General features: G+C 49.1%; 1 protein-coding gene across 1 annotated transcript; it reads left to right on the top strand.

Annotated features, from left to right (window-relative positions):
* Positions 1–19,763: 19,763 nt before the first annotated feature.
* On the top strand, positions 19,764–23,003 carry NKX2-5 (NK2 homeobox 5). The gene is made up of 2 exons (XM_059061708.2): positions 19,764–20,313; positions 21,890–23,003. The coding sequence occupies exons 1-2, from the start codon at positions 19,983–19,985 to the stop codon at positions 22,528–22,530; spliced, it is 972 nt and encodes a 323-aa protein (XP_058917691.1). The 5' UTR covers positions 19,764–19,982; the 3' UTR covers positions 22,531–23,003.
* The last annotated feature ends 243 nt before the right edge of the window (positions 23,004–23,246 follow it).

The following is a 23,246-nucleotide window of genomic DNA, read 5'->3' as shown; positions in this document are numbered from 1 at the left end:
ATTCCCAGTAATGAAAAGTTATTGCTTACATGTGTATAATATCTTTCCCCTGGTTTCTGGTTATTCTGGTCAATAACCTGAAATTGACAGGTGTGATTATCCTCATTTAAAAAAAAAAAAGACAGGAGGTTAAGTGAGTTGGGGGCGTGTGGGGAGGGAGAAATTAACCTTTACCCTCCCTGTTTAGTCTTGAGCTAGGTAGTGAATACAGAGGGTCACGGTTCACTTTCACGACAACAACGAGAAGCTGGTATAGTTACTCGTCCCATCTTCACAACTAAGGGAAGGAGTTGGCGGGCTCGCAAAGCTAGTGAGAGGCAGATTATCCACTGGACTCCTCCCCTGGTACTCGCGCCCCTGCTTCACACAGAAGAGTTCCCTCTGACACAAAATGATTGACTGCCTACTTCACCCCCACTCAGCCACATTTAGCCGATTAAAAGAAAGGCCCTCTCACCATAGTTAAACAAGCAGATGAACGTTTTCATCAAAGCTAAATGTCCTTTAATCATCTGATGTCCACTCTCCAATTGGGATTGACATGTATACACTGATGTGTATAAAACTGATGACTAATAAGAACCTGCTGTATAAAAAAATAAATTAAATTAAATTAAAAAAAAGAAGTTATCACAATGTCAAGTATGTAATACCTTTCACTTCCACCTTGAAAAGCATGGATGTTAAAGTGCTAATATTAAAAAAAAAAAAAAAAAAAAACACTCTCCTTCCCTGACACCTGGCCACTGTCAGTCTCCTTGTAGAGGAGAGAGAGGAGGGAGAGGAGAGAGAGGAAAGTTTTCCTTCGCCTCACCCACAGCAGCCCTCGGAGGCCAGGCTGGGGGCATTCCGTCACACCTGGAAGCTCCTTTCCCTGGAAGTTTCTCCCCTCGCTTCCCGCTTCCCCCCACCCCTCCACCCCCACCCCCCCATCGACACCTCCATCACCATCTCTCTTCGCTCTCAATCTCTCTTTTCTCGTTCAACCTCTCTCCCTCTCTTCCGGTCCTCTAGGAAAAGCAACCAGCAGCTAAGGCAGCCCAGCAGAATGAAGAGCGGGCAGGCGGACCCGCGTCTGGGGCAGCCTCGGCAAGTGAGAAGGTCAAGGTGAGGTGCAAGAGAAGCGAGAGCGAGGAGGAAGCCCGGGAGCGGGCGTGGCCTGCGCCGCGGTGACAGTCTGTCCAGATGTTCTCTTGGTGCTGCTCTGCCTTATCTCTCTTCAGAGGGAGGAGACGCCTCTTACATCGAAAGAGTGCTGGGTGGCGCTCACCACGGAAACCCGAGAAGGTTCGGCACCCAGGCCCAGGCCCAGTTCTCCTGGAACACCCCCCTCACCCCCACCCCGTCCAGGATGTTGCCCCAGGATGTTGCTGGGGCCTGGACACCATCTCCGACACTTCTGCTGCAGCTCTAAATCTGACCACATTTGCTTCATCCAAGCCTTTCCCTTCTGGCAGGTCTGAGCCCCCAGATATAACACCTCTTAGTTGTCTCCCCTGAGCCCCCCGGGGAGGGAGACATAAGCAGGTGAACCTGATCAGGGCGCACTGGAAAGTTGAATCACAACCATGGAAAGATCCCCTTCCTGTGCAGGAGGCACTGCGCACGCGCGGAGACTTCGTCCAAAGTCACCTCTGGGTGGGTTTCAAATGATCAATCCGAAAGCATTTGCTGTACACCCACAACCTGTCTGGAAGTGTGTTAGAATGTATTCTCTGCCCTCAAATACCTGAAGACAAGGTAACGCACGGGAAGACTGGTAACTTCCTAAACGGAAAAGTAGCGCCCAGAGGCAAGGGGTTACTCTTACTCTGCACAATTATTTTTATGCTTACTGTAGTACTATGGCTTTATAGTTGGAGCAACGAAATGGTTTCTCTCACCCCTACATTCCCCAAGCTCCACTCCAGCTTACAACCTTTGCCAACACCACTCTAGAATGTTTTTAAAAGACGAGGGGGGCGGTGCAAAAAGAGAAAATACTAAGCATTTTTTCCTTTGTGGTTATTTGCAGTTTAGAACTATGGAGGGAAGGAGGTCTAACACTGGAGCCAAAATGAAGACACAGTACAGGTGGAAGGCCTGAAATCATCTTGGATCAACTTTCCCACAGCAGGCCTGTCTGCTTTTTTTCCCTTAACAGCCTTGTGTTCTCCATTCCAGGTTAACTCCGTCACCAATAATACTATTAAGGGCCCATGTTTAGTAAGCACCTACTACCAAGCAAACAGTATGCTAAATCTTTTTGCTTGAACATGTTCTGGTTATCTACAGCTGCCTAACAAACCATCCCAAAACTTAGTGATATGAAAACAACCATTTTATTATATTCAGTGATTCTGTGGGTCAGGAATTTGGACAGGATATAGCAAGGATGGCTTGTCTCTGCTCTATGAAGTCTGGGGCCTCAGCTATGAAAACTGGAACAGCTGGGTGCTGGAATCATCTGGAAGCTGCATCACTCACAGGTCTGGCTCCTGAGCTGGAATGATTAGAACACTGGTTCATCCGGAACTGTCAGTCAGAGGACTTATAGGTGGTCTCTTCCTATGGCTTGAGCTTCCTCACAGCATGGTGGCCTCAGGGTAGTCACACTTCTTATGTGGTACCTCATGGCTCCAAGAGCAAATGTTCCAGCAAACAGAAAAAGAGAAGTTACATGGCTATTTCTGATCTAGCCACAGAAGTCATGTGGTGCCACTTCTATAGTATTTTACCGGTTATATTGATTGAAGCAGTGTCAAACCTGCCCCACATTCAAAGGGAAAGGACATACCCACCTACCCCACCCCCATGGGAGAAGGGCTGAAGAATCTTTGCTTTATTAAACTATCTTCTTTAATTCCCAAACAGCCATCTTTTGAAGAAGTATGAGTATTATTCCCATTTTACAGATGGGAGCATCGAGGTTCAGGGAGGTTAAACAGTGCAAACAGCCCTACTCCAAAGCTTGAGCTCCAAATCACTGCCCACAAGACTCACTGCCTGGCATTTCTGATGCCTTCCTTTATTCTGGATGCTCCCCAAAACCACCCCCAGCCCAAACTCCAGGACCCTTCTTTTCTCACCTCTTTCTGTTGGTTTACCTGCTCTGAATTCCCTTCTGTCCTGGAAGTAGCCAATGATACATCCACCTCCATCCCACATCCCATCTTCACCAGCTTTGGGGCCCAGGATGGAAATTTCAAGGAAGGCAGCCCTCCAGGTTTGACCAATCTCTAATGTCAGCCACTTGTGGGCTCTTCATGGTCTTTTAGGCCAGAGTAAGAATGGCCTTTGTCCTATGGAATCCCCACTGACTCAGGGAAGCTGGTTCAGTGCCCTGGGACCCTGATGCACTCAGCCTTCATTCTGCCATTGGCCCATGGCCAGTCCTAACTGGGAAACAAAACCCCACCAGTGTTTGAGTATCTCCTTTTTATATTATCGTCAGGTGCCTTAAAATAAAAAAGAAGGTTTTAGGAAGACAAATGGTAAAAATACTGGTAGCATACACTAAAATGACAAAAGGATACTAGCTAATATAAAGAGCTCATAAAAATCAATAAGAAAGGGCTTCCCCAGTGGCGCAGTGGTTGAGAGTCCGCCTGCCGATGCAGGGGACACGGGTTCGTGCCCCAGTCCGGGAAGATCCCACGTGCCTCAGAGCAGCTGGGCCTGTGAGCCATGGCCGCTGAGCCTGCGCATCCGGAGCCTGTGCTCCGCAACGGGAGAGGCCACAACAGTGAGAGGCCCACGTATGGCAAAAAAAAAAAAAAAAAAAAACAATAAGAAAAAATGAAGATCTCAATAGATAAATAGATAATGCAAATAGATGATACATTTTGAAAAAGAAAAATACAAATGGATTACAAACATTTGAAAATAATCAAAATAATTTAAAATATAGTCTGATGTTTTCACCTCATATATTTGCAAAGATTCATAAAATAAGAATTCCCAAATTGCTTTACAGAAAGATTGTACACAATTATACTCAAGTTTCACTCATGTTCTAAGAGAGGGGCTCTTCCTGGGCTGCAGCAATCAGGAGGCAGGACTAGGACTGGGACCTTAAGAGGGTGTAGGATATCTCATCTACATCTCTACATTTACATTGTCTATGTTTTAAAAACCCATGGAGTTTAAATTATCCCACTTAAATTGCTATGTAAATATTTGATCCACCACAATGCATAAAAAAGGATATATAATCGTGATTTCTGCCCTCTCCTTCAAATCTAAAGGGTTTTATTGGAGTTTCCCCTATTTAATGAGTGACTAAAATATTCTTAGCAGAAACAATGCTCTGGCAACTATGAGGAAAACAAGCAGAATCAAACATGTGTTATGTCTTCAAGGAGTTTACCATGGATGGAAGGGCTGGTTGCCCAGAACCCAAGAAGTTACTTAGCCACAGATATCCCAGACATGAACCAGCAGTGCTACTACCTCAAGGTCAGAACCATGTCACAAGGTCAGAGCCAAAAATGGATGCTATGGCATTAAGAAAGTAAAAATGCAAATCACAAACTGGGAGATGATATTCACAATAAGTAAATATCCAACAAGACACTGGTATCCAAATATATAAAGAATTCCCACAAACCAATAAGAAAAAGACAAAAGATTTAAACAGGCCCTTTGCAAAAGAGGACATTCAAAAAGCCAATGAACGTTTGAAAAGCTGCTCAATTTCATTAGTCATTAGGGAAAGGCAAAATAAAACCACACTGAGATAGCCCTACACTCTCATCAGAATGGCTTAAAATTAAAAACTGATTACACCAAGTGTTGGCAAGGATGTGGAGTGACTGCAATTCTCCAACACTGCCAGCATGAGTATAAACTGGTACTGTTGGAAAACTGTTGAGTAGAATCTACTAGAATTGAATTTATGAATATCCTCTGGCCCAGCAATTCCACTCCTAGATATATACCCAATAGAAATGTGTTGTTCAACACATTTGTTGTTCACTTATGTTGTTCAACATCATATGTTCAACAAAAGACATGTGCTAGGGTGTCCATAGCAGCACTCACTATTCATAACAGTCAGAAACTGGAACCCACCCAAAAGCACATCAAGAGAGAAAGGGTCTAAAAAAGAATGAAATATTGCCATTTGCAGCAACATGGATAAACCTAAAGATTATCATACTAAGTGAAGTCAGAAAAAGACAAGTATTATATGACATCACTTATATGTGGAATCTAAAAAATAAAACAAATGAACTTATTTATTAAACAGAAACAGACTCACAGACATAGAAAACAAACGTATGGTTACCAAAGGGAAAAGTGGGGTAGGGATAAATTAGGAATATGGGATTAACAGATACACACTACCATATATAAAATAGATAAACAAACTCTTAGAGGAAAACATAGGCAGAACACTCTTTGACATAAATCACAGCAAGATCTTTTCAATCCACCACCTAGAGTAATGAAAATAAAAACAAGCCATAAACAAAAGGAGAAGACAACCCTCAGTAATGGGAGAAAACATTTGCAAATGAAGCAACTGACAAAGGATTAATCTCCAGAATATACAAACAGCTCATACAGCTCAATATCAAAAGAACAAACAACCCAATCAAAAAATGGGCAGAAGACCTAAATAGACATTTCTCCAAAGAAGACATACAGATGAAATGCATGTAAAGATTCTCAACATCACTAATTATTAGAAAAATACAAATCAAAACTACAATGAGGTATCACCTCACACCGGTCAATGGCCATCATCAAAATATCTACAAACAGTAAATGCTGGAGAGGGTGTGGAGCAAAGGGAACCCTCCTACACTGTTGGTGGGAATGTAAATTGGTACAGCCACTACGGAGAACAGTATGGAGGTTCCTTAAAAAACTAAAAGTAGAATGACTATACGATCCAACAATCCCACTCCTGGGCATATATCTGGGAAAACCATAATTCGAAAGGATCTATGCACCCCAATGTTCACTGAAGCACTATTTACAATAGCCAAGACATGGAAGCAACCTAAATGTCTATCAACAGAGGAATGGATAAAGATGTGGTACACATATACACAGTGGAATATTACTCAGCCATAGAAAGGAACGAAATAATGCCATTTGCAGCAACATGGATGGACCTAGAGATTGTCATACAGAGTGAAGTAAGTCAAAAAGAGAAAGACAAATATCTTATAATATTGCTTATATGTGGAATCTAGAAAAATGGTACAGATGAACTTATTTGCAGAAATAGAGTCACAGATGTACAAAAAAAACTTAAGGTTTGCTTGGAGAAAAGGTAGGGGGGTGGGATGAATTGGCAGATTGGCATTGCCATATATACACTAGTATATATAAAACAGATAACTAATGAGAACCTACTGCATAGCACAGGGAACTCTACTCAATGCTCTGTGGTGACCTAAACGGGAAGGAAATCCAAAAGGGAAGGGATGTATGTATATGTATGGCTGATTCGTTTTGCTGTACAGTAGGAGCTAACACAACATTGTAAAACAACTATACTCCAATAAAAATTAATAAATAAAAATTAAAAATGACCACAAGATTTATTGTATAGCACAGGGAGCTATATTCAATATCTTGTAATAACCTATAATGGAAAATAATCCAAAAAAAAGAATACACACACACACATATATATATATACACATATATCTGAATCACTTTGCTGTATACCTGAAACTAACACAATATTGTAAACCAACTATATTTCAATTAAAAGAGAGAGAATGGGTCAGTAGTAGTATTTTCATACAATGAAGTGTTACAAATTAAATGGAGCTAACTACAACTACAAACAATGTAGATGAACCTCACAAACATATATTGAGTAAAAATTGCCAGACACAGAGTCTATACTATTTGATTAGAGATATGTGAAGTTCAAAAATAGGCAAGCCGGGGCTTCCCTGGTGGTGCAGTGGTTGAGAATCTGTCTGCCAATGTAGGGGACACGGGTTCGAGCCCTGGTCTGGGAAGATCCCACATGCTGTGAAGCAACTGGGCCCATGAGCCACAGCTACTGAGCCTGCGCGTCTGGAGCCTGTGCTCTGCAATGAGAGGCCGCGACAGTGAAAGGCCCGCGCACCGCCAGGAAGAGTGGCCCCTGCGCGCTGCAACGAGAGAAAGCCCTCGCACAGAAACGAAGACCCAACACAGCCAAAAATAAATAAATAAATTTATTTTTTTTAAAAAAATAGGCAAACCTAATCTATGTTGTTAGAAGTCAGAATAGTAATTATCTTGGAGGAAAGGGGAAGGGGCTTCTAGGTACTGGTAATGTCCCATTTCTTGAATTGTGTACTAATTACACAACCGTGTTCAGTTTGTGAAAATTGACAGGGCCGTTCACTTTTACTTTGTTCACTTCCATGTGATGCTGGAATAAAAAGTTTCCGAAGGGCGTAGGACACCCCAGAGTTTGTCACAGGAACAAACAAAGCTCACTCCCTTAACCGAAGGAGCATCTCCCAAAGTCTCTGCCCAGGATCACTGCTCAGGACCCAGGTACTGGCCAAGAACTGTTCCCAGGGCCGCCTCGTCCCACATCCCCTCTCACCACTTCTCATGGCCAAGCAGTACAACTTCCCGTAAAGAAAAGTACCTAGAGCTTCTAGAAGATGACGGCCACATGTAGGGAGACAGCAGGGTACTGAGGGTGCACACCTGATCTACCCTTGGCTGTTCTCACCACTCCTAGTTCTAAATGTCCCAACTCCCCAGCTCTCACCCCACACATTCTGTTAGAAGAAAAGAAACAAAGCACCCTGGATTACTTCTACAGAAGTGTTCATTCAGAGTAGCTTTTTGTGAAGGCCACTGCCCTGCAAGAGTGGGGGAAGCAGCTCTTCCCATCCAGGTGGGCCATCTCCAGATCTACCCAGGACTGAATAACTAGGTCACCAGTGTAACTCAAACAGATGGCATGGTGGTGTCCAGTTCACATTCTGCTAGTTTCAACATAGCACATGGCACATATGACCCACCCTGCAAGACACACAGCTAGAGTCTCCTCTCCACTGCCACAACCAATTTCATAATAATCAAATTCAGTATTTTTAAAATTACACATAAAATAAAATGGAAAGGCCCACAGGGAGTAGGAAGACCTAGACTGAGTTCTTAAAGAATGGGGAGATTCAGAAATGCCTGCTCCTCTCCATGAGGGAGAAAGGTGATGTTTTCCCCTACTTAATTTCTCCCTAATAATTTGTATTTGAATAAATAAACCCTGATAAATGAGAACCCAAATTTTCCCAAGGCCTGCATTTTCCTCTGTATGGGTTTGGTGGGTGGTCCTCTCTCAGCAGGTGGAGTAATCCTGATGATCCTGGGCCAGTTGGAAGGGAGCAAGTCTGTATTGAAGACAGGAAGAAATCCCCCCCCCACCCCGCCCCCTCCAGCTTCCCAGAAAAAAAAGGAACCCTGTAAGGAATTATGAGGCTGGAAATAAAGGGAGTCTGAATCCAACCTTCCTAGATGGTTGGTGGCTGTGTGCATCCTTAAGGGGATTGAAATGTATTTGTTATTGTTATCGGATTATATTTCTTTAAAAAATCTGGATAAAACCTACTTTGATACATAAAGAAAAATGAGGAGACTAGGGTAGCAGTGCTTAGACATCCAAGAAGGCCCAGGGCCTACCGGCAGATCACCACATCTAAAAACATTTCGGCGCGGAGCCTGGCCTGCAGATCTCTGCTGAGAAAGGGAAGGGAAGTAAAGGGAAGGGAAAGCCGAGGCCGGCCACAGGGCCTTTGCGAAGGCTGGAAGACCAGCCAGGGTTGCATCTTTCCTCTGCGCCCTGTCCTCAGGCCCGGCTGCAGGCAGCTCCGACTCGAACTTGCAGCAAGCTGGACAGGTGACGCCGCCAGAGGCGAGACCGATGGCCGGATTTGGAGGTCCCACCAACCCTCGGGGCTTGGGAGTTCTCTCCTCTCCCCCGCACAGGTCACCCGGAGGCTGGCGAAACCTCACTCTACCGCAGTGCGAAAGGTAACCTGGCGCCGGGCAGGCGCTTCCTGAAGCCCTGGCGGCCCTCTCCAAATGACAAAGCCGATTTTCCTCCCGACGCCGGCAAGCAAGGTTGCCCACAGAGTCGCCAAAGCTCTGCACTCAACAACTATTTCCTTGGAAGAAAAGAAAAGAAAAAAGAAACCGTCCCCTCCCCCGCGAGTGATCTGCACCCCAAGGCTTCCCCCAGACGGGTCGATTTCAACCTGTTAATTTCCTCCTGGCCCCGAGTGGGAGTTCTAGGCCCCCCGCACCTTCATCCTGTCCCCCCTCCTCTTCGCCCCACCCTCCGGGACCCCCGAAGGGGCGGCGGGGCCTAGCCAAGGGCGCTGCGCGTGACCCCGACCGGAAGGGCCCCAGTCTGGGTCCTAATGCGGGTGGCGTCTCCCTTGACAGGCGGCGTTTGGGGACAACAGCGGGGACAGGAGATAAGGTGACATACCAGAGCAGATTTGGTGCGCGCGCTGATACTCCTCTCCCGACAGGAAACGCGGAGCTATTTAAAAGACGCTATCGATTACTTTATCTTTCCCGGAGGAAAGCTTCTTGCAGAGAGACAAAAGATGTTCCCTACCTAGAGATACAAGGCCACAGCTCTCCACACACAACGGAGGGTCTGCACAGGCGACGCCCAATTAGGGCGCGGGGACACATGTACACCGCAGAGGGCACACCCGCGTGTGTGCAAAAGAACGGCTCTGGAGGGCAAGAGCGGAGAGGAGGGCAAAGGGGAATTTCACAGGATGATTTGCTGTACCCTATGAATTTTTTTTTGACCGTGTACACTTAAAGCACACACCAAGAAAGTGACTGTGCACTTAAAGTACGTGTATGTGTACCCGTGTCGTTTCAGCAAACTTAAAGCGCACCACTAAGCACATTCAAAGCGGGTTACTGGTCTCTGTGAACGTATTACACAGACACACGTCCCAAAAGTGAACGCTCCATTGTGCTCCTTTTAAGTGCTTGAATATCTGCAACTGTCATGAGTACACTTAAAGTATGGGGAGGCGTCAACACGGCCCTTTCGAGTGCGCTCCTTTTGTGCCTGCATTCCCGCATTTCACCAATCTGTTGGGAGCGCTGAATGCCGTCAGCGATATCCCGCTACTGACACCGAATTTGCTCCGGAATCCCGAAGCTTGTTGGCCTCCGGGTCCCCTGAGCCATGCCCCGGGGAGGCTCCTAAGAAATATCGACTGAACCGAATTGCACGGAATCGAATGTTTTTTTTTTTCTATGCAACAGTTTGCACCCTAGGCATTCTCAGTGCGCTCCGCCGGGCTGTGGAAACGTCGCTGCATTTCGCAGAGCAGGCTGGAAGATGAGTCAAGGAAGGAAGCTGCGGAAGAAGGAAAGGTGGAGGGCCTAGGAAGGTTCGATCGCCCATTGCCAGCTTCAATTCGACACTGACCAGGCCGCAGCGATCCAGGGTAGAAGCTCCGGGGGCTGCGGTGTCGGCCCGAGCCAGGGAGGCCTCACAGATCTGGGCGCGACTCTTGAAGCTCTCTCCGGAAAGCCGAGGCCGACGACCCCAGCGCAAACTGCAGCACTGCAGACCCCTCGAACCCCCCAATCTTTGGGCAAAAACAGGCGTCCGTTTGCCCAGCTCGGCTTTTCCCAGAGCTTCGCGTTCACGCCAAGGGCTCTGCCAAAGCCGTGGCTCCCGAGCTGTACACCCACCGGGCAGGTGTTCACCGGCCCTAGAAAACCCATTTTCCTCTTCACCGTTTTCCGAATCGTTGTCTATCCGACTCGAATGTCACCTGACTTTTCCACCTGTGACCTTCAGCAACGGGATCCTGAGGGACAAGTTGCAGCGTCTTGGTTCTCTCCGCCTCTCCTCGCTCTTTTCGCTTGGGGCGGTTTGCCTCCGGGGGAGGACTTCGGGACAGAGGAGAAAGCACGAAATTAACACCAAACGACAACGGAAGTTTAAAAGCGATCTGGCAAACCTTAACACGTGTTTCAAAGCGGGTGACATCTAGGGACCCAGGATAAATTCGGTTATAGAAACATACCCCACAAAGCATGAGAAAGTGGCTTACACAAAGATACTATTAACAAAAACTGTCAAGTCAAAAATGCAAAGAGGGGGGGACGGGAAAAAATGCAAAGGAGTCAGCCGAAGGTAGTTCCTTTCAGAAAAACAAAAAAAATGTACAATAAATAAGACTTAAATTTGCAGGAAATGTCCCCAGAAGGATATATATTTTTTAAAGCTGGACGGTGGTGGGAATTAACTGAGAAGGGGCAGAAGGCTGTACAAAGGTTTTTGTATTTTTTAAAATGTTTTTGTAGGTTGATTGTGGTGGTCCTTGCACGGGTTTATTCATGTGCCAAGATTCATCGAACTGTACACTTAAACTGTGTTCATTTCGTTCTAGGTACATTATGCCTCAATAAAGTTGATTTTAAAAATAAATAAACCTGGAAACAACTTTGTCTTTAGGGAAGGGAACGGGGCGGCTGGGGAGAGGCCTGGAATACTTTACATTGTATTATCCTTTTTACCTGTTTATTTTGGGTTTTCATTGTTGTTTTGTTTTTACGGTGTATTATTTATTCAAAATGTATAATTAGGATATTCAGTGATGTGAATATAAAACAATTGTTAAGGAAACTAACAAAAACAAGAACAGAAGATGCTCATACACCCCCTTGTAGGGACAAGAAAAACTGTGCACTGTCCAAGCCCAGAAAATATTTGGGAAGGGGAAATATCTTTAACGTTCAGATTTGTTTCATTTGTTCTTTTGCTCCTATGTTTCAGACACCAACGAAAAATGAGGACGTAAAACTTTTCTGGTGTTTACGTGGGTGTGGGTGGCTGTCATCTCCTTGAGGACTGAAGGACTCCCAGGGCAGGCCAGCCACAGGAGAATTCCATGCAAGGCCACAGGAGGCTTTCCTGGCCGCCGTGTCCCAGCTCCCATGAGCTCTATCCCGCTTGGAGCAAAGATGCGGTGGCTCCTTGCACCTCCTGGAGGAGGCCAGAACTTGGAGTGCTCGACACCCCGAGATCCCTCCCAGAGGTGGAAGCAGGGCCTCCCAGAGGCTAAGCAGGCCAACAGGGTCCCTGGAGCCCAAAGAGGCCCCAGAGCCTGGCCCACCTCCCTATGGAGACCAGTGACTACAAGGGTCCCATCTCTGTTTGGGGGAACCAGATATGACATACCTCCATTTATCACCCTGCAAGATAGGGAAGAGTCACTTTGGCCTTGTTAAGACAGATTCCAGATCTGGTTCTGACTCAGAGCTATTTCAGAGAGAGTTTTAGGGGCTGACCCTCAAGAGACAGAGGGACAGTGGGTCCAAGGCCAGGGTCCAGGAAAACTAGGACCTGCCAGACTCCTCTGCTGGCCCGGGGACAGGACCTGGGTGGGGTTACCAGGCCTTCCCACCAGCCTCATCTACTGCCCCACTCACAGCCACCAGACCCAGAGCACCTTCAAGCAGCAAGCCAAGGCACTGATTAATGTAGGGAGCTGCATACCCAGTGACCCCAAAACTGGGCTCTAGCCCTGGACCAAAGCACAAGTCAGGGGGAAATCATGAAGGTAAATTTGCTGAGTGGTAATTGGGACCATTGAGGTCCTGTCCCTGGATACTGCTGGACGAGTGCTGGCCACCCCACTCACCTCTCTCTGAAGCTCCACTGACCACCCTCCTCAGTCTTCCTGCCACTGATGGCTTAGCTCCAGTTCCCTCTCAGAGACTGGAGATTTCATTGAAGTTTCAAGCCATACACACCATCGACTTGTAAACCCCAAGATGAGGGGTGAGGCCCATAAATGTGCATTTTTAACATGTACTCCAGGGAATTCTGGCCTAGATGCTTCCACAGCCCAGGATTCTCTTCCCCTTCTTTAAAGGCATAACTTGATTCACTATATTTGGAGTTTATCTTGATTGTGTTTTTTAAAAAAATCTCTTTAAGGCAATATACATGCATATGGTAAGAACAACAACAACAAAAAGGAGGAAATTGTCCTAAAAAATGTACTAAAATGTCATGTTTTATTCCTGATCCCCCCCTCCCCTAGTACTCTTCCCCAGAAGTTTTTGTTACCTTTTGTTTACCCTTCAGAAAATTTTCAAAGACCCACATATATGTATATATGCCCACATTTAAAACACAAACTCTGCATCTTGAGTTGATATTTAATGTGTCTCAAAAAGTATCCCTAAGAATATAGGGATTAGTTACATATAAATGTAACTAATTCTTTCTCATGGCTTCTAGTATTCTGTTCCATGGGCTATATAATTTTTTTAACCAGTCCTCCAAGATAGATATATTGGGTTTGTTTTGATTCTTTAAAAATATTTAAAACTGCAACGAAAATACTTTACTAAACATACATGTGTGTGTAGAACCATCCTAGAAGTGGAAAATACTTGTTCGAAGGGCTTATGCATTTTTAATTGCGACAATACTAAATTGCTGAAGAGGTTTCCCAGTTTACACTTCCAATCAACAACGTGAAAGGGTGACTAGGCAGAGTAATTATCAAATTTTGTGATCTTTGTCAATCTGATGAGTGAAAACCTTTGCCTTGTGGTTTTTAATTTTTTTTCTTCCTTTCTTTTTTCCTTCTCTTTCTTTCTTGTTTTTCCTTCCTCCCTTCCTTCCTTCCTTCCTTCCTTCCTTCCTTCCTTCCTTCCTACCAGAAAAGTTCTGCTAGTCTTGGCCAATTTGTCAATTGTTTTGTTGAGTCATTTTCTTATTGATTCATGGAAGCTCTTTCCATATTGTGGAAAATGGATGGTTTTTTGGTCATTATTTCTAGCACTTAAACTGTGTGCCATTTTCTCTTTGACTCTATTCTGGTTTTGTTTTGCTACACACAGATTATTTTTATGCCGTCAGGTAATACAATTCATCTTTTATGGTTTTTAGGTCTGTAGTTCTCCTTATCCACCCTTCCAAATATATAAACTCTCTAAAATTATTGTTTTAGTCATCTATAGTACTGTTCTGTTTCATTTCTTAAGTTTAAATTTTTAAGCTATCTGGAATTAAATGTATGTGGTGTAACACATATTCACTTTATTTGGAATATGTGTTGTTGTATGGACCACATTGCCCAAAAGAGCATAATATCACAATTGGTAGGGACCTTATTTCCCATCTTATCCAGTTTCATTTTGTAGGTTAGACAACCACCAACATGACTCTCCACCCCTCCCCACTGCCCAGGTGAGTCCAGGTAACAACATGGGATGTTTCCCAGAATAGCACAGCTGGGAAGGGACCTTAGGTACACCTAAAACCACCTGGGAGACAAACGTGAAACCAGTGACCAGAAAGGAAAAAGCATGTGCTCGACATCAGCCAATCAGTGGGAATCAAGACAAGAACCCAGTACTAGTACTGGCTCACAGTCTAGTACTCATTCTGGGACAGCGCTGCCTCCTTCAGGGTCTGTGTGTCTTGCGCTGTGAAACACCAGCACCTGATGCAAGGTGGGTACCCAGTCACTGTGGGTAAACAGATGCAGAAATCAGGCTAAGTATCCAGTAGTGACTAGGCTATGAGTCATCTGGAGGCTGGGGGAAAGTTCTGGCCCACTCTTCTAAGCCTTTCCCCTCACTCCCCCCCACCCCTCCACACACGCACACTCATACATATATACACACAAATCCACCAGCCAGGTGGATCTGCCCGCTGTTTTCCACTTACGCGGGCTCCAGGCCCTTCTTATGGCTGAGCAACTTTGGATAGACAGCCTTTAAAGCAGCTCAGGGGACTTCTTGCCTGTCCCAGCTGGCTAGAGGAGGCTAGACCCTGGGGCAAAGGAAGCCACAAGCCTGGCAGATTACAGGAGCCTTGGGGACATGAAGATAGTATTTCCAGGGCTCTGCTCAAAGTGCCCAGAAAGCAGGACCAGCTTTATAATTTGTGGAGCCCAGTGCAAAATGAATGAAATGTGGAGCCTCTATTCAAAACTTATTAAGAATTTCCAGACAGCAACAACAGAACACAAGGCCCTTCTAAGCTCAGGCCCTGTGAAGCTACACAGTTGGCATACCCATGAAGCCAGCCTTCAAGGAAGGATAGGGTTAATTATAGCGTGAGGTGGGAGAAGCATCCTCCCCAGACCCTCTAAAGGCTCAGCTTTTAGGGTAGAATTGGACTGGGGGATTATTCACAACAGCCAAAAGGTGGAAACAACCCAATGTCCATCGACTCTTGAATGTAGAAACAAAATATGGTATACCCATACAATAGGGTATCATTCTTCCATAAAAAGGAACAAAGTACTGATACTTGCTACAACATGGATGAACCTTGAAAACATTATGCTACGTGAAAAAAGCCAGTTACAGAAGGCCACATATTATATGATTCCACTTGTATGAAATGTCCCAAATAGGTAAATCTACAGAGACAGAAAGTAGATTAATTCGTAGTTACCTCAAGCTGGGGAGGTGGGAGATGGGGGAGGGTGTGGGGTTGATGGCTGAAGCCTACAGGTTTCCTTTGGAGCTGATTAAAATGTTCTAGAATTAATCTTGTCATGATTGCGACTCTGTCAATATACTAAAAGTCATGGAATTGTATACTTCAAATGGATGAATAATAAAGTTGTTACCAAAGAAGAAGGGGGGTAGGAGGAGATGGAGGAGGGGGTGGAGGAGGAAGAGGAAGAGGAGAAGGAGGAAGAGGACGGAATGGAAGAGATTTTGAAGGAAGTGGAGGAAGAGGGGGAAGTGGAATCTTACATTTCTCCCTCTCTTTCTCTCTCCCACTCAGACGAACTATATGCCAGAAGCCCCCGTGTCCATAAAGGTTTTGGTGAACCCAGCATCCCCAGTCCAACAACCTGGTCCTCTTCTCGAGCTGCGTGGAGTGTGTGTTGGGGGAAGGGGTAGCAAGGTGTCTTGCTTCGTCTCCAGCTGGTATGACTCTAGGAGTCAGCGACATGCAAGAAAAGAAAACATTCACAGCTCTGCAGTCAGTCCTGTGTTCGAATCCTGAGACTGTCACTTTCCGTCTGTGTGACCTTGAGCAAGTCACTTCACCTTCCTGAGCCTCCTTCTCTTCTGTGGAGCCATCGAGATAAGCGGGTGCGCGAAGACGTTCGAGGGCGTGTGACTCATGCCGTGCGAGAGCAAGAAATTGGTACCTGCCGAGCCAACCCGAATAAGGCGAGTCCCAGGCAGGAAAAATCCGGTGCAGCGGAGGCCGCCCGGGCTCTTCCGGAGCCCAGGACGAGAGTCCCCAGAGTCGCCCCCCACTCTCAAGCTCCGGCCCGGAAGGAAGGCAGGACGGCTGAGGGGCCCCGCGGCCGGGCCAGGGAGCCGGAGCGCAGCCGCCGCTGCTCATCCATCAGCCGGACGAAGAGCAGAGGCGCGCTCTCGGCCCTCTGTTTGCTTTCTCGCCAATTATTGCCGCGCCGTAGCCCCTTTGTTGATACAGTAGTCCGAAAAAGTGCTAATGTTCATTTATCAGGGGGCCTGCCGGGGACTCCCACGAGTTGTGATTCTTCCCAAAATATAAACACGGGGCGAGCGTCCCAGACAGAAACCCCCATCTGTTTCCCCGGCGCGGGCCGAGAGCGAGGCGTTGTTGAAGATAAAGCCGAGGATAACGCCGCCTGTCTCCAATGGACGTCTCCCCGGCGCATTAATGACATTCCCGGTGATAGTTCCAGCTTATCTTTCAATTAATCATATATACCTTTTGCGACCGACCCTGCTGATTGCAGGAAAGTGGGGGCCGCTCCGATCGCTTTCAATTAATAATATTTTATGTGCGTAGAATGCTCTCAAGTCATCCTGGAATTTGGCTCATCTTAAAGCACCGACTCTTTAAAAGGCAAGGAAATAGATTTTCGATCTCTCCTCTCTGCTCCTTTTGTCTTTCTCCCTCTCTCTGCCTTTCTCTGGACTGAAGGTTGTTTGTTTGTCCTGCTAGTTTGGCCAAAGTGCGGCTTAGAGAGGCGGCCAGGTTAGGTCAGTCGCCCTTGGGAAGGAAGATGCATCCCTGGTGGGGCTGGAGAATCAAATTTCCTCCCTCCCTACCCCCAACCACTGCAACTTCACTTAAAGACAACAAAAATGTTTTTTTACTTACTCTGAAATTGTGAGGACTGCAAAGAAAATTAGAAATTGCTCTTGGACATTTCTCTGCAGAGACCAGCATGGGTCACCCCAATTTTGATTTTGCTCGTATTTATCCGGTTTTGTCCCCGTTTTCCTCTTTTTGGCAACGCTGAGGCCTGTTTTAGATCCAAAAGAAATTATTACCGGATTCACAGAGGGTGTGGGCGGTTGAAAACTTATTGATTTTGTCCAAATATGGAGGGTTTTCTTTCCTCCCCTTTTCATGACACCTGACCCACAAATCTGTCAGCCCTAGGAACCCCCATACCCTAAAATAAGTGATAAATCTTCACCGCCTTGATTTGCAGAGGAAATGCTGAATTTTTCTCTTCCTCCAGAACTCTCTTAAAACACACACACACACACACACACACACACACACACACACACACACACACACACTAAAAACAGAGATCCCGGATGCAGCCTCGATGTCCCCCATTAAACGGTAATATTTCAGGCGTCGGCTCACACTAATCTTTCAAACTGTCATCGCGAGCCGCCCGGCCAGCCCATTCACTTAACAGCGCTCCCAGGACCCTCGCTCCGAGCTCTTTTCAGCGAGACGTTTAATTGAATCGGATGTGGCTCGTTTGCCAGACGTCACCGCCTCGGCGATAGGCATCCTCTCCCATTCCCCAAAAACATTCTTGAAAGGCGAGGCGGGCCCCCAAGCTAGGTTAGTTGAAGGCAATTACTGTAACATTGGCCAAAAGCCATGGCGAGCTAGAGCCGAAGAGAGGCCACTGATCTGCAGATCCGTCTAGGGAGAACTCGGGTTGGGAGGTTGGGAAGTGGGCGGGTGCGGAGGGTTCCTGGGGCTTGCGAACTCCCCACATTTGAAAAAAGGCATCTCTGCGCAGACCAAGCTAACAGTCCCAGAACCGGCCGTGGTCCCCGGCTCGAAGACTTAAAGCGAGATTCCGCCGCGGTGGTGGGGGCCTGGTAGCGGCGGCTGGCGCCTGGAAGCCGGGTCGGAGTGCTCCGAGCCTCCGCGACCGCCGCGCGGGGCTCCGCTCTCCTTCGCCCTAGCCCGGAGGTCACAGGTTCCGGGAGTGTGGATTTGATGAGGGGTTGGCAAAGTTCCAACATTAGGCCTACGCTCGACTCCACTGGCGCCCTTCCCGGTGGCCCTAACCGACGGTTCACCGTCAGGCTTGAGCACCCTAAGAGTCACGTTCTGGACCTGCTTCGTGCATTTCCTGGGTGCCTTGAGGGCGCATTCTGAAATCTAAGGTCCTGAGCCCTGTCCTTAGGTTGCCTTTGGCCCTGTGTGCCTTTCTTCTGGTTCAAACGCTTCTTCCCTGGTCCCCAATTGCCCTCCGCAAGGAGCCAAGCCCTACAAGTCTCCATTCTCAGAAAGTCCGCGCGTTCCACCCGGACTTCACCGCAGAAGCTAGGGTGGTGGGAAATCGACGTTTTTTCCCCAGACAAGCCTCGCCATCGCTAGAGATAGGATAAGGCGGAGACCATAACCTGGGGCCATTCTGTCTGCCGGGATCCTCCCTGAAATTGTACACAAAATAGAGCGCCTCTCTACAGTTTTCTGGGGGTGAGGGGAAGGCCCCCCAAGCTTTCACCAGATACCCCAAGGGACCCAGAGGGATGAGGCAGGCTAGGGCAGGATCTGACCGGGTAGCTTGCTCCCAGGAAACACACACATGTTTGTCTGACAGAAGATCCCTACTTTACTGACCCTGGGCTAAAAATTAACACCCCGCCCCCGCCATGCGCCTGGCCGTCGCCGCAGCGCCCGACTGGGAGCTGACCCAGAGGAGCCCCGCCTGCCTGAGACCTAAACCTGAGCTGAGACCTGAGTCCCTAGTGCTGACAAAGGCCTAGGGGCCTTGCTGCTAGGCAGGGAGGGCAGGGGAAAGAGGGAGGCCGGAATGACGGGCCCTCAGAATAGGAGAAAAGGCCACTGGTAACTAGGATGCCCTAGAAGACAGCTCTCTTCTGGGAAGCTGAGTTTCTCTGCTGGGATTCTGGATTTGTTTCATGATTAGGGGAGGGTCATCCCTCTGGGAAGAGACTGGCAGTGACTGGTGCTCCCTGGGGTTGTGTTTGTATCACACTACTGTAGGCGGTGCCCCTCCGTCCTACAACCACCCACCTTGCTTTTCCGCTTGACTCACCCAGGAGCCCCCAGAGCCTGGCCTCCTGGCAAAGGGGATACTACACAGAATCCCAAAATTGTCCAGAATGACACCCTCCTGCCATTGCCCCAGGGCAAACCCTTTCCTCAATGCTTCTCTTCTTATTCAGACTCTTCCAAGTCGGACAAACCATACCGTTAGTAATAAATAAAGCCTTTCCGACTCCTGGAAATAATCCAGTCCCCCCAGCCCTCACCCAATCCTTCACTTCCCTGTTCTGTTTCAGGTGCTGAGGAACATTTCTTCAAATCCCAGATGCACCCAACCCGGCCTACAGGCCGGATTCGGAGAATAATCGGGTCCTTTCCTGTGCATGCATCCTGGTAGGATTTTCAGGCTAATGTTTTGGACAAATCTCAGGCTGCAGGAGCGAAAGGAGTCTTCCAAACGCGTTGCGGGCCCTTTAAAAAGCTGAGCGGGATTTTTTTTTTTTTTTTTTTTGAGCCGTGTGACTATATTAGGTGACCCGAAAGTGCTCATCGCTCCTGTCAACGAGGCCCCAGGCCCAATGGCAGGCTGAGTCCCCCTCCTCCGGCCTGGTCCCGCCTCTCCTGCCCCTTGCGCCCCGCACTACCTGCAGCCTGGCCACATCCCGAGCTGGAAGGCGGGTGCGCGGGCGCGCGGCGGGCACCATGAAGGGAGGCTGCCGGGGGCCGTGGGCAGCGCTGCTCTCTGACGCCCACCTGGCGCTGTGAGACGCGCGCTGCCACCATGTTCCCCAGCCCCGCGCTCACGCCCACGCCGTTCTCGGTCAAAGACATTCTGAATCTGGAGCAGCAGCAGCGCAGCCTGGCTGCCGGGGATCTCTCCGCGCGCCTGGAGGCCACCCTGGCGCCCGCCTCCTGCATGCTGGCCGCCTTCAAGCCCGAGGCCTACGCTGGGCCGGAGGCGGCAGCGCCCGGCCTCCCCGAGCTGCGCGCCGAGCTGGGCCCCGCGCCCTCGCCCGCAAAGTGCTTGCCTGCCTTCTCAGCCGCCCCCGCCTTCTATCCGCGTGCCTATGGCGACCCCGACCCTGCCAAGGACCCTCGAGCCGATAAGAAAGGTGAGGAAGAAACACAAGCTCCTTCTCCCCTCTGGGGTTGCTTTCGTCCCCAAACCTCGCGGCCAAGAAACTCTGGCTTGGGTAGAGGAGAGGCGAGTGCCTGGGCGGATGGTCGAGCAAAGGGGGTTCCGAATGTGAGAAGCGACGTTGTCGCCAGGGTCCCCCCACTCCCACACACGCTTCCAGTAGGAGGTTTAGAGGAAATGCTGGATCGTGACGATCAGAAACAAGAGACAGGAGAGAAATACATATATACTTTCCTGCGGCCTAACAAAGCCCCAGGCGGCGGCAGCCCTGCTCCTGGATTTGTTATGAAGTTGAAGTTGAGCGATCCGTTTGTGGTAGACAGAACAGAGGGAGAGAGAGAGAGATTCTGTATATCGGGTTTAAAAAAAAAATCTCTTGAGTGTCTTTTTGAGGATCTGACGAAAACCGCTAAACAGAAATCAAAATGCTGCACGCCAGACATACTTTTGCTCACAATTGGAGCAGGTCCAGAACCTTCTATAGCCCACCCGTTACCCGGGGTGTCTGGGGCCTTTCCTCCTTTGTGCCCTGAGAGTGGAATGTTTGAGAACAAGGATCTTTAATTTAAAATGGGATACTCCAGACTCTCAAGAATCTGACTTAGCAGCTTTATTTTTCCATAACAATTTTCCCACGCGGCCAGGGCCGAGAGGTTCTCTCCTGGAAAAAGTCAGAAAATGCCGCGCGACGAAAGGCGTGGGGCAATGGAGGAGATAACTGGGGAAGTCGGCCGGATCGCCGCGCGCATCCCGAGGTCCAGGGGGAGGCTTGCCCGCCGGTGGAAAGGGCGCATCGGGGAGACGGTGGCGCAACGCGGGGTCCGCAAGAACCCGGGGAGGCCGGGGACGCTGACTGAAGGGCCGCGGAGAGCCCAGAGGGGCTTTCTGTGATCCTACAAAAGTTTGTCTAGTTGCAGAGGGAACGCCCCAGGAACAGCTGCCGGAGGGCACGGCAGCTTGAATTGGTCGCTACCGATTCGAATTCAATTGGAATCCAAGGCCGCCTGCCCACCCGCTGCTTTTCGGGCGCTGCACGATCTCCGCAGCAGTTGCACGGGAGCCTTTGATAGATCACCAAACCAACACCTCTTGGCCTTCTGTTTCTTCGGTTCCGTAATTTTGAGATAGAGTGACCGACCCTGGGGTGAGGCCTAGGTCTCCTTCATTTAACTTCTCAAACCAAAGTAGTCCTAATCTAATTCACCCCAGCGCATCACTTGGCTTTATTTTCTTGCAACCTGAAGTCGTTAAGTCACTGTCCATCTCTTTCACCAGAATGTGAACCAACCCGAGGGCAGGGACCTGTCTTGTTTTGTTCTCCTGTGCCTAGAGCCTTGCCTGGCACATAGCAGGCAAACAACAAATGTTGACTGTCGAGCGGAAACCGAGCAGTCGCGGCGCCCAGGGCAGCCGGCAGAGTGAGCCGCAGTCAAGCTGGGGGCTCCGGGCAGGACGGGGTGGCACCCACTGGGGTTCATCTGACCCGGCGGGAGCTCGGGGGGTCGGGTCGCTGTGACCCAGCGTCTCTCTGCCTCTCTGTTCCCCCTCAGAGCTGTGCGCGCTGCAGAAGGCGGTGGAGCTGGAGAAGCCTGAGGCGGACAGTGCCGAGCGACCCCGGGCGCGACGGCGGAGGAAGCCGCGCGTGCTCTTCTCGCAGGCGCAGGTCTACGAGCTGGAGCGGCGCTTCAAGCAGCAGAGGTACCTGTCGGCTCCGGAGCGCGACCAGCTGGCCAGCGTGCTGAAGCTGACATCTACGCAGGTCAAGATCTGGTTCCAGAACCGGCGCTACAAGTGCAAGCGGCAACGGCAGGACCAGACTCTGGAGCTGGTGGGGCTGCCCCCGCCACCGCCGCCGCCAGCGCGCAGGATCGCGGTGCCAGTGTTGGTGCGAGATGGCAAGCCTTGCCTCGGGGACTCGGCGCCCTACGCGCCAGCCTATGGCGTGGGCCTCAACGCCTACGGCTATAACGCCTACCCCGCCTACCCGGGTTACGGTGGCGCGGCCTGCAGCCCCGGCTACAGCTGCACCGCCGCTTACCCCGCCGGGCCGCCCCCGGCGCAGTCGGCTACGGCGGCCGCCAACAACAACTTCGTGAACTTCGGCGTCGGGGACTTGAACGCCGTGCAGAGCCCCGGGATTCCGCAGGGCAACTCAGGAGTGTCCACGCTGCACGGTATCCGAGCCTGGTAGGAAAGGGACCGGTCTGGGACACCCCCCGACCGATCCCACCTCTAAAGAGGGGCACTGACTCTCGAGGAGAGGGAGGGCTCCCGACACGATCCTGCGTCCCTCGGATGTCACATTCACTCCCACGGAGGCCTCGGAGCTTTACCCGCCCCATGCGCCTTTGTCGCCACGCGAGGGAGAGTTTGTGGTAGGGTTAACGGAGCTTGCGGTGAGTGATCCCGCAGCCTGGTGCCTTAGCCGTCGCCCCGGGAGCGCCCTCCGAGAGCCCACGGGCATCCCCAGTCTGCCGAACACCGGCCAATTGGGACCGGGAGCCTGGGCGCGGCAGGCCTAACATCCGGCTGCCTTTTCCTCGAACCTGGGCCGGGCGCCCGGGCCCTTGCTGCCTTGCCGCTGCCCCCACCCCCCGTATTTATGTTTTTACCTGTTTCTGTAAGAAATGAGAATCTCCTTCCCATTAAAGAGAGTGCACTGATCCTCCTGTGTGCTTCATTCAGCTTGCGGCGCTTCAGAAACTGAATTTTGGAGGCCAGAGGCAGCCGGCCTTGAGTTGCAGGGATGGGTATTCACTGAGCAAATTGATAATAATGATAAATAAAAACTAACCTGTGCTGGGTCCCATGTTAGGTGCTTTCTGGGATTGCTCATGTAACCTTCAATAATCCGACAAAGGGAGGTCCTATTTTAAAGTTTAGCAGACTGAGGCCTGGAGAGGTTTA

This window comes from Kogia breviceps, chromosome 4 (assembly GCF_026419965.1).
Source record: "Kogia breviceps isolate mKogBre1 chromosome 4, mKogBre1 haplotype 1, whole genome shotgun sequence".
Taxonomy (NCBI): domain Eukaryota; kingdom Metazoa; phylum Chordata; class Mammalia; order Artiodactyla; family Physeteridae; genus Kogia; species Kogia breviceps.
The sequence above is the reverse complement of the archived record's forward strand: the minus strand, read 5'-3'. Positions and strand labels throughout refer to the sequence as shown.

What these genes read in the sequence shown, in the direction of transcription:
- NKX2-5 (XM_059061708.2), top strand. Translation starts at nt 19,983, where the DNA reads ATGTTCCCCAGCCCCGCGCTCACGCCCACGCCGTTCTCGGTCAAAGAC. An exon ending in CCCTCGAGCCGATAAGAAAG is followed by an intron (nt 20,314 to 21,889) that starts GTGAGGAAGAAA and finishes GTTCCCCCTCAG; the next exon opens with AGCTGTGCGCGCTGCAGAAG.